Source organism: Pleurodeles waltl, chromosome 1_2 (genome assembly GCF_031143425.1).
Source record: "Pleurodeles waltl isolate 20211129_DDA chromosome 1_2, aPleWal1.hap1.20221129, whole genome shotgun sequence".
Taxonomy (NCBI): Eukaryota; Metazoa; Chordata; class Amphibia; order Caudata; family Salamandridae; genus Pleurodeles; species Pleurodeles waltl.
In genome coordinates this window covers 469,610,410-469,634,165 of record NC_090437.1, presented here as the reverse complement: position 1 = coordinate 469,634,165, position 23,756 = coordinate 469,610,410, and the positions used below count along the sequence as shown (strand labels likewise).

Below are 23,756 nucleotides of genomic sequence, written 5' to 3'. Positions count from 1 at the left end.
TGCTGCAAATGTGTTAGTTGCCACATACCTGATCGGAATGCTATTGCGTGTCCAGGTGATCTCTGGCTCTGGGTTGGAATCCACGACACACATGAAGGTGGCTACCTCTTCAACCAAGGCATCCAGGGTTTCAAGGGGAGTAGTGATCAAGGGGGCTACAAGAAAAGATCAGGAGAAAGGCATTGCATTAGACTTATTCTAAATGATGCAGGGAGAGGGCGCACACTGCTGGCATTTTACCAATAGTTCTCCATTGCATTCTGGTAAATACACATGATCCGCCGCCGGTCTACACGCTCATTTCATTAACTCACAAGTAAGGAAGGGTTCCCCACTAGATGGTGCAGTCACTGATGGTATTTCTGGGCAGGACCAGCTTTAGGATGGTGAGACTGGTGCAGCCGCACTGGGCACTGACCTAGGGCTGCCCGGGGGAGGGGAGGAATGGGGGTGACACTGTTCAGCAGAAAAGTAAGATTTAAAGGCCCCTGCTGCACAGTACCTTGTGCATCTAACTTTCAGACAGCAATCACCATGTCAAGATAACTCTTGTGATTAATGTTCCTGCAAGAGAGCATCAGATATTTTGTCTAGTGGCAGTGTACACTCGCCATAAAGTAGTGCAGAGGGTTAGTATGTCTGCTACAAAGAACAGATCTGTATTTTAAATTGATAACTGAGTGGATTAGTAAAGCCAGCCTTTAACAGTGCTTTAAAACAAATGAAATGTATGTGAGAGAAGGGTTATGAAGACATGTGGGGCACTTTTGCAAGGTGGCAGTGAAGGAATCAGATGAGGAGGTCATGTGGGGACGTCAAAACAGATTGTCACACCGAGGGCCACCAGCGCTAAAGCTGGCTCCGTTTCTGCATGATCGGCTTTCCTGGTGACCCCACTTCAATCTGGGTGACTGCCCTTATTGCCCCTTGGAAAATATGGTCTCCAGTGATCGTTAAAAGGATCTGGTCGAAGTTTTGGGAGACTGGTTCAGAGAATTAAATAACTCCTGAAAAATTATGATAGATAAATTCATATCTAGGCCAGACTGCTTGGCGAACCCTAATAGTAGCCTTTATTTCCAAAATCCTAAACATGGGTTTTGTTTCGAGGGAGAGTTCTGGAATGAAAGGTGCTGTGATCAGGCCCACGGAGCAGTTCCACAACCCAGGTATTAATATTCTAGTTTTAGATTCCTCTTCCCAAACGAGCAACCACAATCGAGATGCTAGGCTCCTTACGAACTGCCCTAGATATCTATCTGCTAAGCCAGCTCTTGGAGCCCTCCTCTGGCTGCCGGTCAAACAGCGCATACACTTTAAATCCATGTGCATCACTCACAGAGCCTTACACAACAAAGGACCTTTTTTTCCTCAGGAAACACATTTTTATTCAGCCCCTCGGAAACACCTCAGATCTTCTCTAGCTCGGCAGATTTATATACCCCGCGTCCACAGATCATGGGGTGGAAACTCCTTCTCTATCAAGGTTGCCCATTTTTGGAATGCCTTACCTCCTGAATCTCTTTTCAGGAAGAAATTGAAAAACATCCTTTTTAGTCACTAGTGTGCCTTTTCATGTTTCTCTGGATCTTCCTGTACCTTTAGCGCTGGGATGCCCTAGGGTAGCTACGCGCTCTATAAATGTATATAACTAAACTAAACTAAACTCTGCAAAGCTCATGCTTGGATGGGGCGAGTCTTAGGATGTCCAGCACTTAAATTTGGATTTTGGAATCAGATTTAAATAAGATACAAAGCTGAGTCTATTGGCTGGCAAGAAACCTAGTATAATTTAATGGCAACTACACATTCAGATTTCGAGGAGTAATGTCATTTGGAAATAGTGTTCACCCCCTCTGTTAAAAGCACACCAATGAGAAAACAAATACTCTTAATTTGTCTAAGTGCAATTCCATGGGAAAATTTGGGCTGTCAAGAGGTGAGAGAATTTTTATTTATTTAGATTATTTGTCAAGTACCACGTCTGCAGCTTTGCATGTAAGAGTGAATGTTCTAGCAATAATTTAGAGTAATGCCTTGTATTTATTTTGAGTGACTGACAGTCTCGGAGTCCAATTTAGGTGCTTTACCTTTAGATATGTGAAGGCAGAGCTTGTATCTATTGAAAGTGGGAACATCCAACGTGTACCTTCTTCCCTATGAGCTGCCAAACAGTGGTGGCAGTGGATTTTTGTTGAGCGGTACAGACCTTTTTACCTGCATAAATAGCGAGGAAGCTTCCTTCCCCTGAAACGCTCCATTGAGTTCCCCCTGAGTTCCTTGCCCATCCTTGAGTAAGGTGTGTGCAGGTGTATGCCTCACTGGGTTGGACCTACAGGGGAGGTATCTATTTGGCACACTTTGCAAAGTTGCTTAAGATAGGGGCTGCTCTGCAAACAGTCCATCGCTGTGGTCGCTGGGACCACTTGCCTGTTCCTTTATTAGGGCTTCCATCCCCTGCTCAGAAAACTGATTCACCATGTTATCTTATTATTGTCACAGAAAGCAAATACATCAAAGTACACCCATCAACATTATTATTTCCTCCTTTGCAAGTTAGTTGTATTCTGAAGCGTTTAGCTTCTTTCAGTTAAACATTTCCACCAAGAATATCCAGAAACCAAAGAACACATCGGAAAATCGTGGGCGCAAGTTATACTTACATTAGGGGACAAGTTATAGGTACTTGAGATAACCACCTATAACTGGTAAATTTATATGGTTTGGTACATTTAAAATGTGAGACTAATTATAACGTCCCTGTAATCTTTGTTTTTTCAGTGTAAAAAATATATATATATATATCTCCACATATATATATACACACACACACACACACACACACACACACACATGCACATTGCCTCCTGCTAATCATTCCGATCACTGTGCTTTCCCTTCCCTCTGTTGCAAAAGCTGTGCTCCCTGCTGTCCACTGGTGCTCTGACCAGTAGTGCTTCTTTATGAGGGAGGAAGAGCATCAACCCCCAACCCAATGGGAGCCGTGCAGAGCAAATGTGAATAATTAAATGGCAATGAAAGGATTTCATTACCATTTGATTTTTTACCGATGAGCACTGCAGCCTGCCCCAGAGCAGAGTAATGTGGGGCTTATCCTCTGCTGCAGACTGTCAGCATGGAGGACTGGATCAGAGGCTGGCTAGACACTCCAATGGGCATATGTCAGTTTGTCTGGCTGTCTTGTGACAGCCAGCCTGACATGGGTACGTTGAAGCTCCCGAACCAGAGCTATCTTAGACAGCTTAACCCGTTCCATCCAATCCTGGCACTACTATCATGCTGGTTAATAGCATGAGAGCAGTATCTGGATTGGTTAGGGGATCTCCTTGACTCATGCCACAGACTACAGAAGAACACAGAGGAGGATGTGCATCCCATGGGTAAGTACCATTTATTTTAATTTGTAATGCATGCCAGTATAGTGATTTAGTTTGTGTTAATGATGCTAGTTGTTTTATTTTGGGCTTTTGGAGGGAGGGGTTGTTTTATTTGTTTTTTGGGAACTGGTGGGGCACTTCGCTCACCCCACCACTTTCAAAGATTACCTGCTGCCCCTGACTCTGTTAGGCTCTGAGAGAGCCCAGCTGGAACTGCTTGGAATTTCATTATGATGCAGCAATAGTGGGTAACAGCATTTTATTTCACCTGTTGCTATGTCATAGCAGTGAGTTCCTTGAGTTGAATCCAGTTACTCACACTAGTGGATCTCTACAAGAGCCATGCATAACATATAGAATTACAGAAGGTTAACAGTGAATTGTGAGGATCTTTTTCACTGTGGGGTTTTGAGTGACATGAATCAGACAATTCAAACTAGCTTTGCCCATGTTGTCCATGATGTCACACAGAACCCCAAGGTGAAAAACAACTGTATAAGTCACTTTTTTGGGGTCAATTTTTTTTATTGGAGTTTCAGATGCTAAGTAGCCAGAGACGACTGCCCAATCAATTCATCCAAAATCAATACAATCTGACCAAGTGTTAGCAAATAGGAGTTACAGTTACCACATAAATGAAGCAGTACAAGGCACACATCAGATTATGAGCCCGAAACTTCTTTACCTCCCCACTTATCCTGCCATCACCCTTCTGCAAACCCCAGCTTCAGAAGGGTAAACATCCTACCCAACAACTCACCATCCTGAGTGTCCTGAAAATCATACACCAGATTTCGGCTAATCACTTAAAACATGAAGAGAAAGAAGACCGGTCATCCAAATCAATTAAATAGACCCAGTACTCTCCATTGCTAAGAAAGGACTGAATTAGAAGGGCCTCCATTCAGCTTGGCCTATAATGATTTCCATTTGGCTTCACACAGTGGGTGAGTACCATTCATGTTGCTTATCAGCCTCTCCACAGCAAGGATGAATCAGATGATACTACCTAGTGAGTGGGGGGGGAGGCAATCAGTCCACCTCGACTTGTGCGCTATAAGCAATTTGTTGGCCCCCAAACAATGCAGCACTATATGTCGCTCATTATTTGCCACAGCCTTCAAGATCTGTTGGTCGTAGGCCCAAAAGAATCATCTCCAATGACAAGGATAACCCAATATGCCCTTAAGCAGTTTCGACACTCCTACCCATAAAATACCACCAAATGTGCAGTGCAACCCCCTCAGTGTCCCGAAGACCTTCTAACATCTGGGGGATGCATTGTGGTACATGGATGAAGTCTGTGGGAGGTGTAGTGTCAATAGTACCACACCTTGTAGGGTCAAATCGGAAGTAAAACTGTATACCCCTACCTACCTTTTCCCAATGTTTCAGTGTGAATTACTTTCCTAAATGGGGTTCCCACTCTTGAATGTGTTTCTGCACCAGCGGCGTATCATGTGTTAATAGCATGTGATACAGGTTAGAGGTAGTACCCCTGGTGCCTAACAATTTGGGAAAAATAATTTCAAATTAGGTATTTTATATGATAGACCCCTAGCAAAGGGGTGTTTGTTATCCAGTCTTGAATCTGGACATAGGGAAACCACTCAGGGTTTGAGAGGTTAAAAATTGCTTACATTGCAGTGCTCTTTTAGGAATGGCATTCTCCTATATGTCTGAAATCATCCAGCAGCCAGCTTTCCTCCCTCCTCCCCATCAGTTATGAAATGCCTAACCCTCCTGGGCGGTGACAAATGTCGCATTATAATGTATGAGAGTGTAGGGAGACTGGTACAACACCAAGCCTGCAATGCTATGTACATGTCTCAGATTTTCAATGTAGTGTTCATTGGTGTGTTAACGAATGAGTTCGTTTTCTATGTGGTTTATCCACACAGACCAGGTCCCAATGGGGTCTTTGGCCTATATTGCGATCCATCTGTCACCAACTTTTTTCAGACTCTAACCTGCACCATTCCACCACCACCATCAATTAAGCAGCTGTATCCTAATGGGGGATAGTGGGTGCTGCTAGGCCTCTCACCTCTCTTGGCTGGATGAGCAATTAGAAGAAATCCTTGTGGCTTTTCACCTCCAGACAAAGCTCAGCAACTTTTTTGGGATTTGCTTCAGGTAAGCTCTATCCAACCATGTCCAGAGTATCTGAGACATATAAAGAAGGTGTGGGGGATTCTCATCTTTATTGCTTTCATCCTGCAAAGCCATGAAAACATTAAATGTCCTCGGGAAGCCAGACCCCTCTTTACTGTTGTCAACAAAAGGGGTAGTTGGTGAGAGACAGTTTTCCAGGGTTTTTAGATTTCTAATCCAAAGATGCTTAATGGATTTCTTTGCACACCGAAAGGAAAATAGGGAGCATAATCTTGCCACCTCCTCAACCTAAAAAGTCAAATTCAATGACTCAGACTTATCAAAGTTGATTTTGTAACACCAGCTCGAAGGACTTATGTATGTCTATGACTATAGATAGAGAGGTGCCTGGGAAGCCCAGTGTCAGGAACACATCATTGGTGTGCAAGGAAATCTTACTATACCATATCCCAAATATAATTCCTGCCACAAGTCCATTTGCCAAATTAGACAAGCCAAATGCTCGATAAAGAGGGCAAACAGGAGGAAGGGTAATGGAGAACCCTGCCTGGTGACCCCCTTAAGTGGGAAGTTGGTCAAGTGTGCCTAATCAAGCAGACTCCTGCAGTTGGGTTTGCATATTTTGAGATGACCATTCCAAAGAATCTGGGACCTAAGCCCATTTTCTGTAGCATAAGATGCATGAAGGAACAGTCCACTAGGTCGAAGACCTTCTCTGCATCTAAAGAGAGAAGGATTGTATGTGTCTTTTTTAGAAAGGCCTTCTTGATCAGATGAATGGCTGTCCAAATATTATGCTTCTGCCATTTCTGAATGAATCTGCGCTGTTAGGGGCGTACCAGAGCAAGAAGTACCTCATTAAGGTGTGCAGCCAGGACTTTAATAGAAAGATTCATATCTATAATTAGCAAGGCTGTTGGGTGGTATGACGTGTGTTGGACCTGGCCCTTGTGGCAGGTTCATCCCCTGACTTTTTGCCTCCTTCCTCCTATTTTTTCCGACCTCTTGCTGTTGGCTCTAGGACTCTGAGCACTTTATCACTGCTGATCAGTGCTAAAGTGCAGGTGCTCTCCCACCTAAAGTTGGTATGATTGGCTTTTACCTAATTGGCATATTTAATTTACCTATATGTTCCTTGTACAGTGGTATCTCTATACCCAGGTCCTATAAATTAAATGCTACGGGTGGGCCTGCAGCGCTGCTTGCGCCACCCACTGAAGTAGCCTTTCATACCTGTCTCAGGCCTGCTAGCGCAGGGCCTGTGTGTGCAGTTTTCTGCTACAGAGACCTGTAATAGGGTTGTTTACCCCCAACTGATGTTTGGAGCCTGTGCTGGAGGAGAGAAGGGGCACTCCCAAACCATTTGTAACTAGTTCGAACCTCCTCTCCCCTTCCTTTGTAACACACAGTAGAAACTGAGGATAAGTATAGGGGAATTTTCCCCACAGTGGGGAGACACTTTGGAACTTATCTGGAACCGGACATAATGCTGCTGGAGGGACTCACCAGGAACCGCCATGGACTTACTGCTGCTGTGCTGACCTGTGAGCTGCTATAGTTTTAAAATATATAATAGGAATGAATGTGAATAAAATCTATTTATAAATGTATGAAAGTGTATATTCGTAAACTGAATTTAAGGGTTAGATTGTGGTACAATGTATATTAAAAAAAACAAAAGTTTACAGGGATGTTATAGTTAGGAAATAAATGTAACAAAACGTAGACATTCAATGAAAAATAAACAGTTAAGGTATCATTATAGTTAGGAAATAGAATTAAAAAACACATTAGAAATTCAATCAAATAAAACAAAGATTACAGGAATGTTATAGTTGGGTTCAGATTTTACAAAGAACAAAAAAATCAGTAGTAATAGGTCTCAAGTAACTACAACTTGTGCCCTAAGGTAACTATAGCTCGAGCCCTCACCATTTTACAGACAAAACCTCAACTATAACTCATGCCCTCATCATGCACAGTTTTCTCATTAATAATTTTATTGCAAATGTTGCAGTGATGTTATTAATGATGTTATCAAAGATGTCATGAGTGATGTAATATGTGGGGTAGTTAGCAATGCTTGTATATACAGTATACATATATATATATATATATATATATATATATACACACACACACACACACACACTCCCTGAAAAGAAAGGTTAAAAAAACTGAAATTCATTGAAAAAACAAAGGTTACAGGGACGTTCTAGTTAGGCTCAGTTTGTACTAGTACAAAACCATAGAGATTCAGCAGTTATATTTAACTGAGCTAACTTACGCCCCTGCAATGAACTGCTTATGACCTCACATATTACATCACTCATGATAGTCAGTGACATCGCTGATGACATCTCAAATGACATCACTGATGACATCTTCCAGCCTGTCTGTGTGTGTTCAAAACTTTGATGAGAGCCTAAGATATGTACTAACGTACTGCATAAGTTACTATGAGTGTCTTAATTTGTATGTGAGTGGTTGTGTGAGTGCCTGTAAAGTTGGGTGATTAGTTGTGTTAGTAGTTGTTTTACTGAGTGGGTGGGGTTTTGTGTTTTAACAAGTTCTATGTTTGAGTGAGTGGTTCTGTAAGTAGCTGTAGTGTGAAGTGCCTGGGTCTGAGTGCATCTATGGCTTAGTATGTGGTTCTGTGAGTGACTGAGTTAGAAGATTTATGAGTCTATCTATGGATACATTAGTGGGTGTGTGAGTAACTGCCTGAGTGTCAGTGAATACGATACAAACACAAAAGGGCTATGCTCTTGGTTCACACTTCCTGTGTGTACATAAAGTAGAAAGTCCATTGTCCATTGATCGCAGATAATACTGCCAAGGGTGCCAAACTGGTATAACACTCAACCACTTCAGGTGCAATTGTGTCAATTGAGACTCAATCAACTCATATCAATCCATTGCTTAGTATACCAAGGCACACTATGTAAATCCTAGAAGTCTGTTCCTCGATATGCTGAGTCAAATAAAGTTCAACATCAACATGATAGAAATGTTATTCATCCAAAGCAAAGTAGATTCCATAGAAAAACAGGCAGTCCAATGATAGAACAGCCGACATGTGTTTCGCCAATATGACTTTCTCAAGGCTGTAAGTTGAACGTACAAGAAAAAACATATGATCAAGACTATATACAAAAAAACAGGGAATCTAGTTATCATAGTAATCCGAAGTAACATTAGTGTCCAAAAACTCAAACTGAGAGCCCTAAAAGTGACGTAAACGAAGCAAGCCTCCAAAGTAACGGTACAGAGTACTCCCCCCCCAAAAAAAAAAACATGCATGTATAGGAATCAAGCAAGCAAGAATCACACTCAATATGTCTTGAAGAGATATAGAGAGATTGTACAGTACGCTATTATAGGTGCAATCTCCACAGGTGACTAGGACCCTCTATTGTCCCCAAACAACCAGCCACTAACCACTCGCATAATAAAATGCCCCAGAGCATGAAATCTTATGTACATAGAGATGTGACCCTTACACGAGAACCGAAACAAAGTAAAGGGATATATTAAAAACAAAAAGAATAACAAGGTATGTGTATGTTCAAAAGTATCAGGAATGCTGCAATGATCCCAATATTCAAACCATGCCGCAGCAAGTAAGTTGGAGATTGTCCAAATATGTAATGTGTTGCAGTTCAAGTAATAAATGTGACCATGCTAAGTCTGAATGGAGACAAAAGTATAATAAATAGCTTACATAGACACCAAGAGGTAAGTATGTATCATAATTTGTATCATTCTCACTAGCCGTGTATAACACGGGGGTTTTGAAATGACCACATTTGATGATAACAGGGTTATCTTATTGGAGGAACTCTAACACTAATGTACAAGCGGGAGCTCCAACAAGCAAAACTAGCACCAATACGGAAGTTTTAAAAATGAAATTTGTCAGGTTGGAATGCTTGAAAAAAACAAGAACTGTCCAGATGGTGGGACTACACTATACTACAAAAGTACATAGAGAATAAACAAATACTGAGGAGGGAACGTGTGGTTCTTTTTCCCTCCTTTGTGGATCTGAGTCCTGAGCTCCTCAAAGAATGGGAACAACTGCTAATTACATCTTCTTTTGGAATGATGGTCATCCTGATTAGGGATGCCAAATGTAAGAAGGAAAAACTCCTTCAGGAAATTCAAATTTTGGAAATTTGGGATTAGGACACTAACCTCTTGAAAGTAATTGAAAAAACTATACAGCATTTAAGGGGGGTCTTCAGAAACACCAACAGTACATTAAGGAAAAGTTACACAAATTAAAAAGGGATGCAAATGATTATAAGAGTGGTAGGGTGTTCACATATTCAAGCAAATTTGACAATATAAAAGTTGATCAACTGGAAGACACCAACCAGAGACTAAATACTGATTCAATATCCACTGTCTCCATGAGTGATAGATTTATCTAGTAATTCAAGCATTATAAGTGAGGATGCGAATAGTACAGATCAACAGCAATCTAGTGCTGTTACTATAAAATCACCTTTAATATTAGAACTACAGGGAGTGCAGAATTATTAGGCAAATGAGTATTTTGACCACATCATCCTCTTTATGCATGTTGTCTTACTCCAAGCTGTATAGGATCGAAAGCCTACTACCAATTAAGCATATTAGGTGATGTGCATCTCTGTAATGAGAAGGGGTGTGGTCTAATGACATCAACACCCTATATCAGGTGTGCATAATTATTAGGCAACTTCCTTTCCTTTGGCAAAATGGGTCAAAAGAAGGACTTGACAGGCTCAGAAAAGTCAAAAATAGTGAGATATCTTGCAGAGGGATGCAGCACTCTTAAAATTGCAAAGCTTCTGAAGCGTGATCATCGAACAATCAAGCGTTTCATTCAAAATAGTCAACAGGGTCGCAAGAAGCGTATGGAAAAACCAAGGCGCAAAATAACTGCCCATGAACTGAGAAAAGTCAAGCGTGCAGCTGCCACGATGCCACTTGCCACCAGTTTGGCCATATTTCAGAGCTGCAACATCACTGGAGTGCCCAAAAGCACAAGGTGTGCAATACTCAGAGACATGGCCAAGGTAAGAAAGGCTGAAAGACGACCACCACTGAACAAGACACACAAGCTGAAACGTCAAGACTGGGCCAAGAAATATCTCAAGACTGATTTTTCTAAGGTTTTATGGACTGATGAAATGAGAGTGAGTCTTGATGGGCCAGATGGATGGGCCCGTGGCTGGATTGGTAAAGGGCAGAGAGCTCCAGTCCGACTCAGACGCCAGCAAGGTGGAGGTGGAGTACTGGTTTGGGCTGGTATCATCAAAGATGAGCTTGTGGGGCCTTTTCGGGTTGAGGATGGAGTCAAGCTCAACTCCCAGTCCTACTGCCAGTTCCTGGAAGACACCTTCTTCAAGCAGTGGTACAGGAAGAAGTCTGCATCCTTCAAGAAAAACATGATTTTCATGCAGGACAATGCTCCATCACACGCGTCCAAGTACTCCACAGCTTGGCTGGCAAGAAAGGGTATAAAAGAAGGAAATCTAATGACATGGCCTCCTTGTTCACCTGATCTGAACCCCATTGAGAACCTGTGGTCCATCATCAAATGTGAGATTTACAAGGAGGGAAAACAGTACACCTCTCTGAACAGTGTCTGGGAGGCTGTGGTTGCTGCTGCACGCAATGTTGATGGTGAACAGATCAAAACACTGACAGAATCCATGGATGGCAGGCTTTTGAGTGTCCTTGCAAAGAAAGGTGGCTATATTGGTCACTGATTTGTTTTTGTTTTGTTTTTGAATGTCAGAAATGTATATTTGTGAATGTTGAGATGTTATATTGGTTTCACTGGTAATAATAAATAATTGAAATGGGTATATATATTTTTTTGTTAAGTTGCCTAATAATTATGCACAGTAATAGTCACCTGCACACACAGATATCCCCCTAACATAGCTAAAACTAAAAACAAACTACAAACTACTTCCAAAAATATTCAGCTTTGATATTAATGAGTTTTTTGGGTTCATTGAGAACATGGTTGTTGTTCAATAATAAAATTAATCCTCAAAAATACTACTTGCCTAATAATTCTGCACTCCCTGTAGAGAGATATCGCAAGGGGCAAAAACTACCACGCATAGGACAGGAATTCTACACAAGAGAACTAGAAGAGGCAAAAAGAAGAACAAAAGAAATAGAGAAAGGAAGGGAGGGTGTAACAACGAGGTTGGTTGCGCGCAATCTGAGGATCTAAGTCACAACCCACAGCCTTCTATTATAAATCTATCTAACATGATACTCAATACACAGCAAATAAAGATTGAGCAAAGGCATGAGTTTTGTGCCTACTTCACTACCGGATTTCTCTGATATCCATGTTAATCTATTCAAATTTGTTCGGAAATTTAAATTGTTTACATTTTTTCAGGAGAAAAAGGCAACAGTCTCTCCTATTCCTAACACTGAAACACACAGTGATTTGACTATTAAAGATGTTAAGGATATACAGATACTGTTGGCCTTGGAACATACTACTAGTACTACCTCCATTTATGGAGATCCTAGCTGATCTAGATATAGATCCACATTTGTTGTACTGACAGTGGCCTTAAGCCAACATCCAAATTTACTCCATCTTTACCACCCGATAATGTGATTGACATCTTTTACAAACGTGTAACCAGGGATCTTTACAAATTGAAGGATCTGTACACCATGAAACACAAAACCATTATACACAACATTACAATACAAGAATATGAGGCAGTACGTTCACTATCTGAAGCACAGGACATTATCATTAAGGAGACAGACAAGGGGGGTAAAATAGTATTGATGAATAAAGAGGATTATATTAATGAGATTGACAGGCAGCTGTTAGACACTACAGTCTACTATAAACTCCCATGTAACCTGTTGAAAGAGGTCAATAACACCATACAAAAGGAAACTTAGTCACTGGAGGGACAGTTGCCTCTTAACAGATATTGAATACAGGTACATTTACAACCCTACACCAAAATCTCCCTGCATTTACATTCTTCCAAAAGTGCATACAACTAATGCTTTCCCACCAGGCAGACCAATAATATCAGGGATAGGATCACCAACAGAGAAACTATCGGAATATGACATCTTTTAGCAACACTTTGTTTGCAACCTACCCTCACTGATTATGAATGGACTACGGGACACTATTTGGTTACTCTGGATGTAATTTCTCTTTATACTAGTTTTCTTAGAGAGAAAGGCATGGTTGCTGTACAACACTTCCTGGATAAAAGGGATGCCTCCCAATTAGAACACTTTAATATGTTGGTAGATCTTATATAGACGGTTTTAGACAACAATGATTTTGTACATAATGGCTCTTGGTACCGGCAAATACAAGGAGTAGCCATGGGTGCCAAAGTTTCTCCATCATTTGCAAATTTATATATGGGCTTCTTTGAAAAGGAAAATCTATGGCGCAATTGTCCCCCTGAACTCATCTAATATCTAATATACTGGGGCAGATATATAGATGATGTACTCATGTTTTCATCTGGGGATGTCAATTCCCTGGATTTATTTATCGAACATCTCAATACCAACGCTTTTAACATCAGTTTTACAAGTGTTTACAGGGACACCAGGATCGACTTTCTGGATATCACTCTTTATGTTGAGGGAGACAAATATGTTCTAAGATGTACAGAAAACCGACAGCCTGTAATTCCATTTTACATGCCACGAGTGCTAATCCACAATCGCAGATTAAGGCCATACCCTATGGGGAAGCTACTAGGATACGACTCAATTGTTGTCAGGATGAGGTATTCAAGCAGGAACTACGTGGCAAGAAACCTCCCTAAGGAGACCAACAGGAGGATTAGAAAAATAAATAGGCAGGTTCTTCTTTTGCCCCTACCAAGGGCAAATACAAGGAACATACAAAACTGTCTCTCATTATTCCATACAGTATCCTTAGTCCTGAAATCTACAAGATTCGTCAAACAAAATTGGTCTTTCTTACTAGCTGACAACGCCTTGGTAAAAGGGATCACCAATAAACCAAGTATCACACATAGCAGGGGACGTACATTACGTAACCGACTTTGTCATAGCTTCATGCCCCCTGTAATGAGTGAAGTGTGGCTCCCCCAAGCTACCCGGTGTCTTCCACAAATGTGGGTGGTGTAACATTTGTTGTTATGTTAAGGACAAAATAACTACTTTTCAGTACAACACTAAGACATCCCAGAGGATCTCCAATTTCATGAATTATGATTCAAGATATGAAGACTGTAAACGTATATGTGGGTAGCACTATTAGGCCCTTCAAAGAGAGAATTCAAGAACACATCAGGGCAATCAGACACAACAACACGGATTATCCTTTTGCAACCCACTACAACTCTTTCCATGAACAAAAAGAAGTTCTGGGGATTACCACACGATATAGACACACTGGGTGCATGTCCGAGGGTTGGAGACAGGACACTAATGCTAAGGCGCATGGAAAGCAAGTGGATCATCAAACTCAGAGCGGTAGAGGAGGGGTTGAATATAGAGAAAGATCTATATGTCTTCCTTTGAAGCCTTTGTTTTTGTTTCCATGTATGTTCACATATGATTTTTTACTCTACTTTTATTGTTTGCTACAGTTTGTACATTCTTATGTGTTTATGTTACTTTGCCAATTTTGTGTGAAACATATGCTGTATCATTTTGTCACACTATCTGTTAACCTGTATTTTTCTCCTGTATATTTTGTAATTTACTTTTTTCTCTTTGATACTTGATCCACCATAGATGGTCCTGCCTGGTTTTTTGTTATATCTGTCAGGGTAGCCTATTTTCACTGCATGCCTTTTTCATAACTTTTTATGGGCTTTTACTTTGGTCACCCTGTCTAACAGTCAGTTTGGTTTAAGCAATGCCCAGTGTACAAATGTGTTCCAAAATGAGGACTCTCCATTTCATTTTACTTGCTCCTTTTACCCTCAGTCCTCTTTCTACTGCCAATACGGCACACATGCACATTTTAAGATGGCGACAGCCATATGAATCGAGTCCCTAGTTACATTTTTCTTTACTAAGGCTCTAAGCACACACACGTTTCTAAAATGGCGATGTTTCTATTTGCTCATTCCACCCTCAGTCCTCTTTCTACTGCCATCATGGCACGCCCGTACAATTTAAAATGGCGGCAGCCATAGGTATTGATTACTTTCTATCCGTTCACTACGCGGGAGGCAGACTATCAATTACGGTAAGATGTTATCTTTGCGACAATTATGGGGTCCCTATGGTACTACTAATTAGTCTCATATATTCATAAGGCTATACGGTGCTTCCGGATGCAGCCTACTAGCCTCCGGGTACATTGTCGATCACTCATATATTTTGATGATTTTGCTGGCGAATTATGTGTTTTTACTGGCATCCCCATTTTTCACTGACCAACACTTGGGTGGTCATTGCGCGGGACGCAGACTGTCGATTCTCGTGGGACACTGTCTCTGCAGCAGTTCCATTGTCCCTGTGACACTACAGAATAGTTGCATATAATCATGAAGGTGCACAGCGGTTTCGGGTGTGGCCTACAGGCCTCGGGGTGCATTTTATATTACGTATCTGCGTATGACTTTGCTGGTGACTTTAGTGTGTGCACTGGCATCCCCTTTTTCTCACTGACTAATATTTAAGTGGTCTACATTGTATTTAGCGCTGAACATATGCGAGTATACTGTTCCTCGCCGTTTCTTCTCGGTTTACAGTATTTTGATAATTTTCATATCTCATTAACTTTTAATGGTGTTATGGCTGGGCCTTGGTTATATACATGGCTAGTGAGAATGATACGAATGATACATACTTACCTTCTAGGTGTCTATGTAAGCTATTCATTATACTTTCTTCTCCATTCAGACTTATCATGGTTGCATTTATTACTTGAACTGGAACACATTACATCCTTGGACAATCTCTAACTTAACTGCTGTGGTATAGTTTGAATTTTGGGATAATTGCAGCATTCTGGATACTTTTGAACACACACATACCTTGGGTATGTTATCCTTTTTGTTATTAATATTTCCCTTTACTTTGTTCTGGTTCTCGTGTAAGGGTTGCATCTCTAGGGACATAAGATTTCACGCTCTGCAGCATGTTATTACGCTAGTGGTTGTTGGCTGGTTTTTGGGGGACAATGGAGGGGCCAGTGCTGTGTGTAAAGTGGATATGAAAATTGGACTACTTAAAATTGGCAGTATCAACCTACCTATAAGTTCCTAGTAAATGGTAGGGCATGTAGGTTTAGGGACCACAACATAGGTAGTGCACCCATAGGTGCACTGCTGGGGTGCCCAGTGTCATTTTAGAGGCAGGCCTGCCTTGCTGGCTGTTTTTAAACTAAAGGTATATGCAAATTCGACTTTGGAAGTACTTTTACTTCCAAAGTCTTAAACTACCTCATCTTTTACAAAAAAGTCACCCCTAAGGTGTGCCCTATGTGCCCCTAGGATTGGGTGCCATGTAACTACAAGCAGGGACCTTATAAACATTGTTTTATAAGCCATGGTGCGGTAAAATAGCCAAATTCGTTTTTCCCTCACTGTAGTGAATGCCTCTAGAGGCTAGAGTGGGGAGACTTTATTTTAATTATTAAAGCCCCCTTAAGTGTCAGATACCTTGAGTTTGGCATCAACTACATTTTTATAATAAATCCCACAATTTACAATTGTTGGATTTAATATATCTAATTCAGGTAACGAGTTTTGTAACTCTGCCTGAAAGTTGCCAACATCAGCTCTGTAGTGCCATTCTCTGATTGGCCAGCATCAGGCAGTCTGGCCAGACTGCCTTGTTGAGGTGTGAAGTGGCCTGGGCTGAACACAAAGGATGAGCCTGGGGAAGGAGATCTGCCACAGCTGATGGGGAAGCAGGAAAGGGGGAGGGCGGCCAAACTGGTCTTCAAAGGCAGGGAAGGACATTTGGAGCAGGACAGCATCTCCCTCACACCCTACAACCCAGACAATTAGGTGACCCCTTGATTAGATTAGGAGAGGGCAGGAGAGGGGTGTATTTAGGATTTTTAGCCACACCAGTGGGTGGGCTCAGCCAGATCTAACCTCCAAAAGTCACTTTCAGCCATGTTGGATTTTTTGAGGAATGTTGCTCCCTGGGCTTGATTTTTGCCACACTTCCCAGGAAGTAGTAATCAAACGGGGAAGGAGCCTGCCTGTGATTGGATACCCAGGACCCCCCTGTTTTTCACCCAGGAGCAAGGATAAATATGGCAGAGCTACACCCATACCTCAGATCCCTACAAGGAAGAACATTAGAAGAAGAAGGACTGCCCTGCTGGACCCCTGATCTGCACCTGGACACTACACTCTGAAGGACTGCACCAGCTGCACACTTGGGTTTCACCACAAGAAGGACTTTGCCTGGCTTTAACTGGTTCAAGAAGGGACTCCCTGTATGCTACAGGTGAAAAACAGCTAACTAGAATCCCCTGCATCAAATCCTGAAGAAACTGACCAGCTGACATTTGGAGTTTGAGCCAGGTGCATTCTGGGAGTTGGAGTCCGCACCCTCAGAGAGCAACTCAGAGCTTCTGGAACCACGGGATGAGCTGTGGACTCCTAAAGGATCTTCAAAGACCTTAAGTAAGAAGATTGGTGAACTTTTTTGAAAAAGCTCCATAGAGGGACCAATCCGCAGTGGTGAGTCTAGCCGGCTTGCAGGTTCGTCCCGCTGAATAAAAGCTCCAAAAAATTTACTAAGTCTGAACATAAAAAGTTGACTGGGACCTCTCGCGAGGGCTTGAGGGACGTCGGCTCAAGAGTCAGGATTGGCCCGGTTGAAGGATTTTCGTCTAAAAAAATAGTCTATCAGATTTTATACATTTTGGTGTCAAATTAAATAAAAAATAAAAAAAATGTTTCCTGTGTTATATTTAATTACTGTTTTGTGATACTTGAATGCTTTGCACACTTTGTCTCTTAAGTTAAGCCTTGTCACTCGTTGCCAGCTACCAGGGTTGAGCTGGGGTTAATTTTTTTTAGACCTAACTGAACCTAGTGGGGGTTAGTGGCCTATTGCTAAGTGTTGGTACTTACCTGTCCTTACCAATAATTCACTTTCCAACAGTGTGTAGCCGTGTGGGTGGGAGAATGTTGCATCATTTCCTGTACAAGTGGTTGTGTGTGAGTAGAGGTAGTTGTATAGGTAAGTGACAGTGTCTGGGTGGCAGTATGGTTGTATGACAGGCTGTGTGAGTGGTTGTACTGGTAAATGAGTGGGTGTATGGGAGTGTTAGTGGGTCTGTCAGTAGCTCTATAGCAAAATTACTTAAGATAGTATTAGTTGTATAGGTTGCTGTATAGCTGTGTGATTGGTTTTATGGGGGTATAAGTCAGTGTGTGACTAATTGCATGAGTAAGTGAGTGGTTGTGTGTATTTGAGTTAGTTAATGGGTGTGTGAATGCATGTTACAAACTGAGAAGTTTTGTGTGTACTTGTATGGGTGTGTGAATTAGTAGGTGAATAGCTCTGGCACCATGTGAGTGGGTGTATGAGATGTTTGTATGGGGTGGGAGTAGGGGATATGAATTGTTAGGTGGATGATGTCAAAGATGTCAGTCATGTCATTTGAGATGTCATCAGTGATATCACTAACCATGTCATGAGTGATGTAATATGTAAGGTCATAAGCAGCACATTGTGGGGGTGTAAGTTATAGTTAGGTCTGGCAACTGTAACTGCTGAATTTCTATGGTTTTGTACAAGTAAAAACTAAGCCTAAATAAAATGTCCTTGTAACCTTTGTTTTTTCAGTTAATTTCTATGTTTTTTTAAAATTCTGTTTCCTACCATAACCTTTGCTTTTTCAGTGAATTTCTAAAGTTTATTATATTTTATCTCTTAACTATAATGTTCCTTTAACCTTAGTCTTTTGGTGGGTGTGTGAGTGGGTGTGAGTGTCTGATTGGATCTGTGAGTGGGTGCAAGAGTGTCTCAGTGGGTCTGTGCGAGTGGGTCTGTGAGTGGGTGTAGGAGTGGGCACAGCAGTAGGTCTGCAGTGGGTGCATGAGTGTTTCAGTGGGTCTGTTAGTGGGTGCATGAGTGTGTTTGTCAGTGAGTGCATGAGTGGGTCTGAGTGTGGATGCAAGACTGGGTCTGAGTGTGGATGCAAGACTAAGAGGGTCAGTGAGTGGATGCATGAGTGTCACAATGGGTCTGTGAGTGGGTGCAAGAGTGGGTCTGCAAATGAGTGCATTAGTGTCTGAGTGTTCAAACCTTTTTGACTTTTTTTTTTTATTATTATTTTTTTGCCGGTTTCGCAACGTAGTTGTGATGTTACATGGGGGGGGGGGGGGGGGTGGTCATGCTGAGCGTCTCGGCGTATCTGTGAAAATAGCATGTAGGGAACATTTTTGAACACATAACATGACTCACAAACACTCCTATCTCACCCCGGGGGTCAGGGTACCCAAACCCTGACCCCTTATGCCACTTTTCATGACAAAGGACCATACCCCATTACAAAAAATGGTGGTCGCAACTTTCAGCTCAGGTTGCAGCCAGCCAATCACGGCATTCCTGTTGGTGCACACATTTGTGATTTGTTTGCAAATTAGTCACACATTCTTTGCGACCTTAGATATACAAATTTGGATTTCCTGTAATAATAAACTACTGAATGAATTTTAACCAAATAACAAAAAGTGTGCTTTCTGGACCAAAAGTTACCTTTTTGCCAAATTTGGTGCAGTTCTGTCCAGCAGGTCGGGCTGTAATCGTGTTCAAAATCCCTATGGGAATTACCAGGGGAAATGCACTTTTCTGACCCTTTTGTCTCAGCCCCCACTTGACAGACCACCCTGGAACTTTCCATGTACAACAAGATCCTTGGGCATACTTGTTTTAGAAAATTTCATAAACATTCACCAAATGGTGCCAAAGATATAGCCAAGTCAAAAAAACACTTTCTATGGCAACTAGGTCCTAACTATACCTACTGAGGACCACCAGGTTAGTTATATAGAAAAATATATTTTCAATGAAAAAAACTAAAAGTTATAGGGATGTAGTTAGGCTCACATTTTTTACGTATAAAACCATAGAAATTCACCTGCTAGAGTTACTTCAAGTAACTATAACTTGCGCCCCCGCCATGAACAGTTTTTTCATCAAAAATGTTACTGCAAATATTACATTGATATTATCAATTATGTTATCAAAGATGTTATGTGAGCTGTAATTTGCGGGGTAATTAGCAGTGCATGGCAAGGGCGAGAATTATAGTTACCTTAAGGCACAAGTTATAGTTACTTGAGTTAACTAACAAAAAGAGGTGAATTTCTATGGTTTTGTACGTATAAAATGTGAGAATTACTATAACGTCTGAGTAACTTTAGGTTTTTTAAGTGAATTTCTATAGGTTTTTTTTTCTATTTCCTAATCACCCAACTGAGAGAGAGAGCTCTTGATTTAGTCTTTGGTGAATGATATACTTTGAATGAGATATTTCCAGACAAATTGAAAAGATTTTGCTTTTTGTCAATTAAAAAGAGTGAGATCCCCTTTCAGTTTGTAACATAGTTGAAAAGAAACTAAAACAAGAAATGGCCACATACTCACCTAGACTAGAACCCTTAACCTTTAACCTTTAGTGTGCATGTCTGAGACCCTAACCACTACGCCAGAGGTAACTCCTTACTGTGCAGTGTCCGGACTTAGCTATGACATTGAACCCACAGATTTTGGGAGGAACAAAGGCTTCAATGTTCCATCACTAAGAATATTGAACAGTGCCAAGTGATAGTAGGCTGAAGGTTCAAATCCTAGTGAGTGACAGCACAAAACATTGACCATTAGGCCAGAAGTGACTGTTCTGCTCAGCATCCAAACGTAACTATAACATTCTTACCAAACATCTTGCTAGTTTGGCTCTGAAGTCATTGTATGTAGAGACTATTGCAATAACTATCTCTGTCTCTTCCACCCCCTGCATTACATTTGATTAAAGCCCTTGGGAGGTGCTGGTCCCTGGGGCAGCTGTGGGGGGCGGGTGCCGCCTCACATTAAATTCCACATAAGCACTGGGAAGGCGGCGATCCCCAGGCTGCAGGTGGGGCCAGGTGGCACCCTGCATTCAAAATTTAGCATGCCCCTTGGACCTGGCCCACCTGGGGGCTACATTTAAATAAGAGAGCCTGTTTTTTTTTTTTTTTTTTAAATCATTTTCTGTGGATCTGCTGAGTCTTCTGCAAAAACAAATGCTGTTTTTGCTCGGTGGGGGGGCACTTTGGGACCACCAGCACCAGAGCTAAGGGGTTAGGCTGTCCATACCCTGGGCCCCTTTTTCTTTTTTGGAAAAATCTTTTTTCAGGGAGTCGGCTGAAGACTAGTCCCAACATGCCTTCCAACACTTCCTTGTTCGGCAGCCAATCAGATCTCAGCACAGGAGGGTTCAAGGAGCCTTCACGTCTCTTTATATACAAATATTTGTTTTTGCTTTAATATTTCAAAAACTACTGAACGGATTTACAACACATAACAAAAAGGGCACTTTCTGGACCAAGAGCTACCTTTCTGCCAAATCTGGTGGAATTCCGCCCAGTGGTTTGGGCGTTATTCCTTTTCAAAATCCACATGAGGGAAACAACTTTTTTGACCACCCTTTTTCTTGGCCCCGCTTGACTGATCACTGCAAAAAAAAAAATTACAGAAAGCAGCTGACATAAGTGTCAATTTTTTGGGGAAAATTTCATGGAGATTCGTCAACCGGCACCAAAGATATGGGCAAGTAAATAAAAATAACTTTTTCTATAGAAACTAAGTCCCAACTATAAAGTGATATATATATATATATATATATCTATATACATACATACACACACACGCGCACAGCCCTATATAAACAACAAAAGGAAAAAGCTGCACTCCTGGAACTCCGATTTTAAAGTTTAAGAAACACAGGTCTTCTGTCAGAAAATCTGTTTATTAAACTTTAAAATAGGAGATGCAGGAGTACTGCCTTTTCCTTTTGTTGTAAACATACAGGAACGTTGGTCTACTTTCCACGCTAACACCAGCAGCCAGATTCAACTTTAACTAATTAAATTATAATATTCCTTCGAGGCAGCGTATACTCACGGAATTAGTAAACCTGCCAAAGCACACTTGCATAACCAGTCTCTAAATTCTTCTGTAACATACTGAGAAACTACTGCATGGCAAACCGAGTTTTGCCCTGCCTTCCCTTTTCACCTGTTCATATCATGGAAGGTCCGTCTCTCAACAGAGTGACCACAGCAACCGCGTCTGCACCAAACAAAAAGCGTCTCAAAGAATGGCGTTCATTTAGAGATGGATCGCTTTTAATGTGCTAGATTTACTTGACAGCTGTGTCGATATCACACCTCAAATCTCCCACTTGTGAAATGCTACTGCGAACATGGACGAGCGCTGAGCAAAATCACTGACCTTTGTGAGTTTAACAGAGCACATGAAGGCATGAAGAACTCTGGAGTGTACGTCACACAACCTCGCGCTGCACTATGAGCATGTATTGAGTAACAGTTATTGCAAGGATGATGAGACAGTTTCCAAGAAAAGCTCAACTCCAACACAAAAAATGTTTAAGACTGTGGCCACACAGAGCAGCAGGTGTTCTGGTCCGCTGAGTCAGAGCAAGGCAGGAGCAAGCCACTGAGCACAATTAAAGAAGAGTTATATAACGTGGACAGAGAGGTACATCAGTTAACAGGGAGTACAAACTACTAGGGAGAAAGATGTACACGCAAAGAAAAAAATACACATACTAAGGCCCTGATTAAGAGAAAATTCTGGCACATTTTGATAGCATTGTTTTTGTAATTGTTGCCCATGGTAGTACTGTTTGGTAAAATATTTCACCTCGTTAGTACTCGTTTAATAAACATAAGGAGAAATAAGCAACTGAAAGATGACCAGGTAACCTTTGTGAAGGCCTGCCACTGCTTGTGAACAGGTCGACACATTTTTTGTAAATTTTGAGCCAGAAAAATCTGCATGTAATGCAGAAGATTATGCGGAAATGTGGCAAACGCATATTTATGCAAAAGAGCCACGGACAAAGTGTCAAAATAAGTCTAATGGCCCTCGTTATGAGTGCCCCAAAGAGGTTGAAGATAATTATCGTGTCCAAGAAATACATTAACCCCAGGGGTCGTTATTTATTACTTGTGAAAATTACCATCTATTATGCCCTTCATGCTGGGGCATACCTTGCAGGTGTTGGTGCTTTCTACACCAAAATATCTGTGTTCTAGTATTTGAAATTTTCCCCTTGTACATAAGCACAGGTTTGACCCACTATGACCCAGGATAAAAATGTGGGGGGTGGGGACTTTAGCACTGCTGGCAATTACAAGATGATATAAACCGAACACAAGACAGAATTCCTATCTTTGTGAAAACACTACTTTGCGAGTCAGAGAAGTATGAGCACGTCGTGATTTTTGCCACCCACCCAACTTTAATGCTCGTTCTATGCAGTGCTCAAGAAAAATAAATTAAAATAAAATTGTGGCTTGCCCACAAAGTTGCCTTTTTTAACTCACTTCATCAATGAGCAAGGTTTAATGTGTTGATGTGAATAAAACAGGCATTAATTTAGCAGATAGCAAATGCAAGAAGGACAAATAACATATTTCACATTTTTAAGAAACATCAAGAACACATTGTTGATAAATCCGCTGTGCGCATTGTGCCAGAAGGGCCAATTTTGCAACATGTCCCAGGGTTCCACCTAGGGGCATCTATGCACAATTACAAAAATAATTTGATAGGCAAACATTAGTACCAACTTCTCCGCATCCCCTCCATCCCAGAGGGGTACCAACAAACTCAAATGCAGGGCACTGCGTACAGCACCGGCCCTGCCAGGGTACCTGAACACAGGCGCACCACCCAAAGTTCCAAACCAGGTATCGTGGACAAGGACAGGAGAGTCCAGGACAACCAACAGGTCAGTCCCCCCCCTCCAGCTTGCCCAAGTGCCCACACGAATAACACACCGCACAGGGGTCAGTCCAGTCCCAGAAATCCAATTCTTGGGTATTCACAGCAATTTTGCTGCCAGGGACAATAACACAGGATGAGGAGCTTGCTGGCGCACTTGTCCTGCCCTTCAAAGACCCTGGCTAAGATGGGCAATGGCCCCTACAATAGTCTAGATGAAAAGCTTCTGACCCCTGGAAGACAAGTTAATCCCATCAC

The 23,756-nt window shown here is 41.6% G+C and overlaps 1 protein-coding gene across 1 annotated transcript in view; it reads right to left on the bottom strand.

Annotated features, from left to right (window-relative positions):
* The window catches only part of MUSK (muscle associated receptor tyrosine kinase), a 595,710-nt gene that overhangs the window by 527,707 nt on the left and 44,247 nt on the right, over positions 1-23,756 (bottom strand). Inside the window, exon 2 of the mRNA XM_069240929.1 lies at positions 29-155. Within this exon, the coding sequence (XP_069097030.1) occupies positions 29-155 (127 nt within the window). The remainder of the gene's footprint in view (positions 1-28; positions 156-23,756) is intronic.